The 9,929-nt window shown below is 43.7% G+C and overlaps 1 protein-coding gene across 1 annotated transcript; it reads right to left on the reverse strand.

The window, feature by feature from the left end:
• Positions 1 to 956: 956 nt before the first annotated feature.
• LOC8035240 (GTP:AMP phosphotransferase AK3, mitochondrial) lies at positions 957 to 9,898 on the reverse strand. The gene is made up of 4 exons (XM_029973660.4): positions 9,849 to 9,898; positions 8,596 to 8,806; positions 7,704 to 7,831; positions 957 to 6,109 (listed from the first exon to the last, which is right to left on the reverse strand). The coding sequence occupies exons 2-4, from the start codon at positions 8,774 to 8,776 to the stop codon at positions 5,744 to 5,746; spliced, it is 675 nt and encodes a 224-aa protein (XP_029829520.1). The 5' UTR covers positions 8,777 to 8,806; positions 9,849 to 9,898; the 3' UTR covers positions 957 to 5,743.
• Positions 9,899 to 9,929: the final 31 nt, after the last annotated feature.

The raw sequence follows: 9,929 nt of genomic DNA on the forward strand, positions 1-9,929 counted from the left end.
AACTGCCAGTGGATATGGTGAATAGGCTGCAGACCTGGGGGATTTGGGTCTTTAGATATCTGGCACTGTGCTTGACGTGCCGGTCAGAAGAGGGCTCCAGCAAAAGTTGCGCAGTGGGGGAGGTTTCATGATGCGATTAGTGGTGCCTCCTCCTGATGGTCCTTAGGTTTTTTCCTGTTCTTTTCCTTCTACAAATAGTGTGTATACCTCAAAATGTTATTACTGTCAGAGCCAGACGTGCTGATCCTCGACAGTGGTATGTGATCACGAGACAAGACCAACCAACCCGATCGGTAGTCATGGAAAGTGGCCTTCCCTGAAAAGTGGCAGATGGCCACTTCTATCATACTTGCTGCCTTGCCTTGAACTACTTTGATAGACAACCTATTGTTCACGTTAAAGAATTGCCCACCCAGACATCTAAACACTTTCCATGATGATGCAGTCGCTAGTAGCATTTCAACATAGGGATGCCAATGTGTTGCAGTCTAAATTTCTGCAACATCTTTGCACTTGGAGTACTGCAATTGCGGATGTAAAGCCTTTTTAACCATTGATTACACCAAGTTACAGCTTCAAGGGTTTAAGAGAGCACAGATGAGAGGAATGGTGAAAGCTAGACAAAGTTGTTTCTATTTCCTGGAGTAAATGCAAGAGAGATTACTATCCTCAAAACTGCATTTACTAGCAATGACGTAGAGCTATTCACAATTTTCTGTTGGATACTCTGTCTGTACTTCGTGCAACAGTAGTACTTGCATGAATCACGTGATGCAAAAAGCAGGTATCATCTGTGCTCTGGATTTTGTAATATAATGCAAGCAGCCCCAAGTCCTTGCTTGGAACTTGACACAGAAGTGTTGTTGATGTCATATTATAAATAAAATGTTGTTACGCATTCCTTGTTTTGAAGTGCAGTCAAGACGACAGATAAAATTACCCGCAACACACTGCAGACTGCTCTTTTTCAACATTTAATTCGAAGTATAAAAACTTCATAACATGTATAAACACATTCAAAACAATCCTTCGGATACATATTTCCATACAGATGAGTTGACGACAATGTGAGCAGACAGTGAACATCCATTTGCCATTCCTCCGAATTCTATAAATTGCACAGGCCTACAGTCTGCAAGCTATAGAAAACCTTTATTAGAAACATCTATTCTATAGTTCTGTATATATGACACATCAAAATACAGTTTTATTGAGATGCATGCAACTTTAGGGGAAACTGTAATACTGTCTCAAAACACAAACACAAAGATAGCAGAAGACACTTGAGGAAACTCGGAAAAGAAGCCTCTAGGAGAGCCTCATAACTGCAGTAAAAAGAATGATGGCTAACATTCTGAATTACTTCAGGAGGCTTCATTTTGAATATTACCTCAACTATAACAAAATGTCTTGGCAGTATAACATGCACAGAAAGCTACTGATCTAGAATTATGCACCTCTAAACACAACACCTCCATATCTAAACCTTGAAAAGCATGACTAGCCTAACTGTAACACCTGAAGTATGAAGTACAGTTAGACAGTTTTTTTACGAACACGTTAAAAACTGATAGCCAAGCTGTAGTCAGTATGACCACAGATCGTAAATCGAAGAAAATCTACCCGTATGTATATTAATCCCTTAACCGTATAAAGAGCAAGGTTTGTTTGCTTTTCCCAAAGCCGCCCCCAAATGGTTTTTCTTTCCCCGGTTCACACACTCAACCATTTTGGATGAACCAGGCTCACTCATGGCTTAGTCTGCAACTGCGCCAAAAGATGGCAACACTGAAATTAAAAAAAATAAAAAATAAAAACTTTTTTTCCCATTTTGTTTGTGGCTAGAAATTTGATTTTGAAGGCACCAAATGTAATTTTAACGACAACAATTAAGCGGCTAAGGGTCAGAAATTCCCATAAACTAAATATGGTTAAGGGGTTAAAAATAAAGCTTCACACGACAGAGAAACTGGACCTCTAAACATGGCATGGACGAACCTAACGGTCAGATGATATGCACTGGTACGAGTCAATCACCGACACCTCTTGCCTCCAAAAGTGCCAGGAAAGTGTAACTTATTTTTCAGTCAGCACTGCAGGTATAAATGAGAAATATAAGGTATGACACATCTTAAAAACCAGAGTAAAACCAGAGAAGACCAATATACATTTTTCTCCCCTCCTTCCTTTCCAACTTTTTGCCAAGTGCCGATCAAATTCTACAGTAATCCCCATAAAATATAACTATGGGATTCCCTTACAGTTCGATAGGGGCCGCAGGAATCAATCAAGATCACCCAGGGTTCCCAATTCAGGAGAGGAGTGAAAGGATAAACTGAGAAAAGAAATGGAAAATTATTTTCCGCCTTGCCGAAGAAAATGTGTGCATCAGACTTTAATTTACTAGGGTTAATCGCCATCAACAAGACGGCCAAATAAAAGTGTCACGCCAAGAGCCTCAAGAAATTAAATCCTTTTAAGCACAGAAGTTTACCAAAAAGTGCACTAGGGTTTAATAAAGGCACTAATGTACAGTAGCATGGTACGTATATCTACAGGGAAATATGTTCAATGTGGTAGTGTTGCAAAAAGAAATGGCAACTTTCCACAGCACCCACAGGCGAAGCTCCGAGTGTTCCGAGCACCGGAACCAGTATTCAACAGACCATATAGTTGACAAGATAACAAACATTGTAAACAACAAGTAAATCAATCTTAGGAACAATGCAGACTTAGAGGCATGGAAATAACAACCCTCTTAGATGAGTTTATCTGTGCTGCTCTGGTACACAACCAAGCACAGATCACTGAGCAACAGTCGGTAACAGGGGCACCAAACGATGCTGAAAACAGCGAGCAGTGGAGACTTGGACAACTGCGCGGCGGTATGTGACTGGAGGCGGTAACTGTAAAACGGTAGTTGCCAAGCTTTAGCCGTAGTCAGACCTCAAACCTATTCCACAACCTATGAACATACGGAAGACGCGTAACTTTCTTCGCTTAACCTCTCTTGACAGTGCTGGAGTACAACATTCGAGGTAAGTTGGGTAAGGATTCAGAGCATACTGCCGCTGCATCCTGGTTTAGTAGGGCTGTTATGTATGCATCGACTACTGGAACAAAATGTTCAGTTGGGCTAGTACGTTCATGACTGGATAGAAGCGTCGAAGGACAGGGACAAAATGAAGTAACAACAACACGGAGTGCTCCCTGTTGTCGTTACCACCTTGACTTTGTCCCTGCTCTTTGGTGCTTCTATTTATCCATCCATTACTGGACATGGGTACAAAGTCATTAGGACTGTAGTATGAGCCGTGCTTGAAAGCCGTATTTTGAAATGTTTTGAAGTAGCAGCCATTGTGCTGCCATGCCATCTTTCAATGAGGCTGTTTCCTTGAACTGTACCTCAAATATCTTTACCAGAGTCTTTTTAATATACTACAAGGTATGGAAAGACTGTGGAACAAGGCTACATCTGACACAACGACATCATAATAACTTTGTGTCTCATCCAAAGTTATCAAACCGAAACTGAAAACCGCACGACATATTTAAATTGCAACAAAGGCCCCCACCAATGTTTGTATGCACGCTTACTTCAATGTGGACAACATCCCTTCGGTTATGAACAGAGCTATGGCCTCTTCAGCTCTGTAACAGCGCATCACAGTAATGCTTAGATTGCTAACCAAGAAGGTTAGATGAATAGAACTGGATTGTACATACCTCATAAATGACAAAATGCCTGGCAAAAATATGTCGCACTAAAACTACTTCCACATGTCGCAGACATAAGATTCCGACGGGTGCAATATTAGAGTGTGGGCAAGATCAGATGACTGATCTCGCCCGTGGTTCGCCACTCTAAGATGGATGCCCTGGAGATTGCACCATAATTTCCCTCATGGGATGCTGGCTCCTTGACCATTGGACCTCCTTGGTACCAACAAGTGCAAATTACAAAGTTTTAGTTATGTGGAGCTTACAAAAAACAATAGAGACCTGACACTGCAAAATAAACAACCAAAATACAAATGGCACTTCCTCACCTAATACAGGTGCGTCAGCTATTATAAGTTCAGGAAAATCCAGACCATATGATACGCCCTCTTTTTGTTTTTAAAATTGCTTCAGCGTGCACCTGGGTAACTCAGAGCAGGTGCATAAGAAACAGTTAAAGGGAGTAGAACCACCCGCGGCATTTCCGTTCGATGCTTGGATGCTGGAACTGGCGCCGAAGTCACACGTTTTTTACTAGGTGAAAACTAGCTCGGCAACCATTTCTTTTCTTCATCAGAAGCTGCTCGGATCACGATGCACCATGCAATTCGAGAGTGTGACTACAGTATAGAGTGTACATCGCACCCCAAAGAAATTATAAGCGTGTCGTCGAGCCAAACAATGAACCTAATACCATGACGAGCCAATCCACCAAACAAGCTCTGGCTACCGATTCGCCTAATGATTGGCCGACACAAGCCCAAGCTTTGAAAAACTGAGCGACGAATTGTCGAGATCCGGCTTGCCTGGCTATCGAAATAGGCTCGGAAAATTCTCAAACTTTCAATGCTGAGAACATGGGTGCCTGTAGGTGACTGCCAAGCACCTGACAAGTGCCCACTAAAGCAACTTTAAAAACACAAAGGAGCTCAACATAGTTTGAGCTTAAAGCACCTTGCAAGGCATCGCAAGTGCATACGTTTGAAAGACAGAAGTATCACTCTTTACTTCTTTTAACCTCGAGAGCCGTAGTAAAAAGATGTCCAACTCCTTCCAAAGCATTACTAATGCCGCCCCTTTATGTGGCTAATACAAATATTTCTATACGCATTTAAGTTTAGATATTTCTTATTTTATCGAAACATATATACTAGGTTTCAAATGCAGAAAAGATTGTTGCTTTCTCAAACAACCAAATCTCGAAAAAAAAAAAAAAAAAAAAATTTAGTGGGGAAACTTTTTTTGTTAAATTTGGCGGTAAATCTTTCAGCTAAATTCAGCAGGAATATTTCCCCGCTAAATTTAGCGAAAAAATGTTCCCGCTAAATTTAGCAGAAAAATTTAATGCCAAATTTAGCGGAAAAATTTTACCGCCAAATCTAGCGGGAAAATTTCACCCTCGTGACGTCACACGTGACATCATTATGGGAAAGTCCCATAATGCAACGCGCGGTTACGCCGACAGGCACCTAAGAGCTGCGCTCTAAAAGAAACATCCGGTTAAGCAGTATTTATCTGAGAAGTGACCCGTTCTTTCGTAAAACCCCGAACACTCCCTATGAAAGATGATGTCCAACAGGCTCCAGAATACATCCAGTTTGGAGAAAATCATTGCCAGTGAAGATGGCCTCGATATTCGAGGGCCACATCTGCAAACTCTTCATACACAAACCCCGCTCCTGCTAATGTTCACAAATATTGTAAAAATCCGGTCGGTTACACAACCCCGAGTTCCCCTCAACCCCGGCAGACTTCTCCAGATAACAGAGCAACCAACGAATATTCTGCTAGACTCCACGAAGAGCATATACCATACTCTCTCGCCTCGTACGTCCACAGTCCCTAAACTATCTCAACGTCCCTGCAGAGTTTCCTTCAAACAAAAACTGCAATTTCCCAAAACAGTCTAGACATTTTTCTCGTCTAGGACAAAACAATCCCCAGATCGCACTACCTCCAGCGCCCTCTCAGAATTCCCCACTCCCCATAGTCCATTTTCGGTTTCGCACTAAGTGCCTCGGAGTCAATCTATGCTGAGCGAGCGGTCGGGTTTCTTGAGCGTGCTGAGAAACTTGTACACGTGGGGCCAGATCTCCTTTGACTTTGTGCCGTGAAACTCGTGCAACAGACCCTTCTTGTCGTAGAACGCGAGCACGGGCTCCGTCAGGGTGCGGTAGGCCTCTAGACGCGCTTTCACCGTCTCGGGCTTGTCGTCCGCACGCTGTTCGAGCGGCTCCCCCGTCTCGTCGTCCTTGAAGGGGACCTTGGGCGGGTTGAAGTCGACGTGGTACGTGCGCCCGCTGGCCGCGTGGATCCAACGTCCGGCTATCCGCCGTGTGATCTCGTCTTCGGGCACGGCCAGGTTCAGCACGCAGCTGAGTGGTGTCGTCTGTTGCCGCGGGAAGGAAACGCGTGCGAGCGGGTTTGCAGCTGCATTATTTTACTTAAAGGGGCACTGAAGTCGATCTTAAGATCGTCCTTTTGTGGCGACAACTCAATCTAGACGCTCTAAGCATCTGAACAAACTCGAAATCACAATCGTGCGTAGCTTATTTCCTCGTTGAAAACGTGTCCAAAATCGCGACATGCCCTTTTTGGGAAGCATTTTCTTCCGAGTGAAGTGGTTGACGAAGGGTGCTTGTTGGCGAGTCACAAGCGATGGCTTCGCACGTTAAGAAAAATAGGAGTCTTATCCGAATGTGTACCTATGAGACTCTCTTTGAAACGAGTTATAATAAAATCATTCGGAATCTGCACATATTGTAGGGCTTTCATTGGTCCACACAATGTAGTCCGCGAGAAAAAAGAGTTCACATATTTTTCTCTTGCCTCGAGATGAATGGGCGGTTTTGTAAGAGAGGACTTGGTATATGTGGGAACTAACACCTTTTAAGCAATATAAAATCAAGAACAACCTTATAAAAAAATGACTTCAGTGCTTCTCTAAAGGGAAGCTGAAGAGGTTCCTGAAAAAAACGAGTTAGAGGTGAATTCTAGAGTATTTTTATCCCGTGATTCTGAATATCACAATGGTTTTGCCCAAAGATCTAACTAAACGCGAGAAAACACGAAAAACCTCCGACCAGTCGTTATGTCATACACAAATCTTTCGTCTGTCGCTCATGTGGGCAGAGCATGCAATCGCAATCACGCCAGGTATATGCCCCTGCAGTGACACCAGCTGTAAAGTCTCTTTCGGACATTTTTGAAAATAGCAAGAGTGCGCGTCCATAGCCCTGACAGGCACCGAAGATGCGCGAGTGGAGATTCCAACTCTGGATACGACGCAACGCTCAGGGAAGAAGGGGCCTCAGCGGTACTTTGAAATTGATTTTCTGTAGCCTCCATGCGCCAAATTGAAAAATAATCTCGGTTTTCGCGATCCTAGAGGCCAAATAAAGACGATTTAAGTGTTTGACTCAAATACAAGACCGCTTCAGCTTCTCTTTAACTCACCTCCTTACCATCTAAAAAAGTTGTGATCCTTGATGGATGCATAAAACACTTTTTTTCCCTTTGATAACTACTCAAGATAGAGCTGATTATAAAGTTTTAGCATATTATTCCAATATCTCCGATAACAGTACCCAATACTCCGCCGGCGCCTTTGCACACGCACGAATAGTAAAATTTCAACTCAAATCAACATCAAATCAAATAGTGCCGAATATTAGCCAAAAAGTTGAATATTGAATTGAATACGACTAAAAGATTCATTCTCAATATTTACAAACCTAAACAAAGACTCAATATTCATGAACAAAGACTCAATATTCACATAAAATATCTACAATAGGAGCAGAAACCACATTAGCCAGGGGGCCCAATTGTTAACAATCTCAAAATCACACTGCCCACAACAATCCAGCCCCACCGCCAACACCACACTAAAAAAAATATTCTTAGCTATGCCACTGATTTGCATATCCCATGTTGAAGTTCTGACTGCCGTAGAGAGAGAGAGAGAGAGGGAGAATGCATACCTGAAGGAGCACTTCCGCTTGAGGCACTGTGCGAGGGAATCCGTCCAACAGCCACGGATCGTTCCGGAAGGTCTCCCGGATCTCATGGAGCATCAACTTGGTGACGAGCTCATCCGGCACGAGTTGCCCTACACACGATCATACGGAGAAGCAATGTTGGTCAGCGGCGTAACATCGACCCAAAGCCGACAAGAAACGCTCCACTTCACATTACACTGGTGCTGAAGCCAATTCCAAGATTTAACTAAAAGTAATATTTTTTAAAATTTCTAGTGCAACCAATTATTCTTTTTTAATTCAAATTTGGCCAGAATATCTTGGAGCACCACGGTTATGCATAACTTGCACGTGACATCGCTGCACCATGCCAAAGGTTTTTCCTACTTATCTTACCAAGCACAATGAATTACATTGTGTGAAGTGTACGCTGCCAAAGGTTCAGCAGTAAGACCACAACAATGACAGCTGATGTGACACTGGTGCAAGTCACGCCCGTCATAGAACCATAAAGGCCAATATTCCAAATCCCTTATGTGTCCCTTTAAAGGTAAATCAGCGAAATTCCCTGGGCATTCTCGGATTCTCAGGTCTTCCCCAGTGGTAGCAAAGTCCTTCTGCTCAGACAAGCCCCAGGACCTGCTTCGACACTCGCAGTCAAACTTAATCGCGTACGACTGAACTATGGCTAGACTACACTATGGCTGACTGTGAGACCACAGCTGTAGGTAAAGCTACAGCTGAAGATGTCTATGGCTGAGGGCAAAACAATTGCAAAAGGCAAAACTGCTGCTGAAGAGAAAAATATTGTGGAACATGAGACTATGGCTAAAGATGAAACTACGGCTGAAAGCGATACTACGACCGAAGACGAGGTACAGGTCGTGGCACCCACCCCTTTCAATGAACTTCTCCATTTCGAGGCCCACGGGGGTCTTGTTCCTCACATTCTGCCGCATCATGTCCCCGCACGAGAGGTACTGGAGCGCAAAGTCCCTCACGATCCAGTCGGAGATGGTCCCTTTGCCCGATCCGGGAGGACCCATGATCACGGCCCGGAAGATACGCCTCGACATGGTCCCGGCTCACGCTGCGCTGCCAGAGGCCTGCTCGAAAAAGGGGGTAGACTTGCCACGTCATGGCTGCACGGCATGGCTGATCCTTTTCGATCAGGGTAGCACAAAACATGCCAGTGCTTCATTGCGACTCCAGGCGTTACTTTCCTGCAGTTGCATGAAGTTTGATTACACAGTCGGGCATTTCTTTCGTTGAATATAGGTATGTTCTATACCCCATTTCACCCTACGATGGGCCCCAGCAGACACGAGTGTCATGCGGCCTTTCGAAAAGGTCCAGCGGTGTGTAGTCATGTAATACATTTACAGCACTGGGCTGGCTCGGATGGCTCGTAGCACCCACTGCGGTTAATGGTAATGCAAAACAGAGTATAGAAAGGTTTTTCACTAAGCAGTAAAGGGATGCTTCGGCATTGCTAAAAGTGAAGGAAACGCAATGATTGAAGGGACAAAATACTTTCTTGACCGTCCACTCTATCCAATTCTTTCCAGTTCGGAGTTTCCTTGCAACACGCTCAAACAACCAGTACACACAATCTGTCAGTCAACTCACTTTTTTTTTTAGATATCTGTTCGTGGTACTTTTCAGGCCTCTCTCAAGTTTATAACTTCACAGTCATCGTTTTTCCTTTCCTTTATTTTTTTTCCCCCTCAGATTTGTGTAAAAAGAGCATGGAACGCTGGAGTTTTCGCAAGACTGTATGCCCAATGAATCCAGGGGTTGTAAACGCACGGCATCGGCCAAATCGCCCATAAAGATCACTACACAAATTAAAAGACCCCAAAGGAAGACATAAAAACACCTCTGTCCCCACGCCGTACGGCAAGCGTAGGCTACGTCACAAAATTTTGTCATTACATCACGTCACATAAAAAAAAAAGAAAAAGAGCCGATATATTGCGGTAAAGAGGAAACGTGCCCTCCAATGACGGGTTCCAATTGGCCTTGCAAACGTATTCAAGGAACACACGTAGCAAGGAAACGCCCTGGTGCTGAATGGCGAACATATTTTGAGTTCAGCGCTCTGCCATATATGAAATGCAATCGAAATTAAAAAAATATAAATCACACCTTGCAGATCCACCTTGGCCAATCGAGCCGAAGACGGGAGGAGGGGTCACGACTCAAAACAAAAGGTGGTGAGATACGAAG

Source organism: Ixodes scapularis, unplaced genomic scaffold, assembly GCF_016920785.2.
Source record: "Ixodes scapularis isolate PalLabHiFi unplaced genomic scaffold, ASM1692078v2 PGA_scaffold7__128_contigs__length_106722199, whole genome shotgun sequence".
Classification (NCBI taxonomy): Eukaryota; Metazoa; Arthropoda; class Arachnida; order Ixodida; family Ixodidae; genus Ixodes; species Ixodes scapularis.

Coding starts and splice junctions, on each gene's coding strand:
- LOC8035240 (XM_029973660.4), bottom strand. CDS start 8,776: ATGTCGAGGCGTATCTTCCGGGCCGTGATCATGGGTCCTCCCGGATCG. Junction 7,832..8,595: donor GGAGAAGTTCATTGAAAGGG/GTGGGTGCCACG, acceptor GATCGTGTGTAG/GGCAACTCGTGCCGGATGAG. Junction 6,110..7,703: donor AAGCGGAAGTGCTCCTTCAG/GTATGCATTCTC, acceptor CCGCGGCAACAG/ACGACACCACTCAGCTGCGT.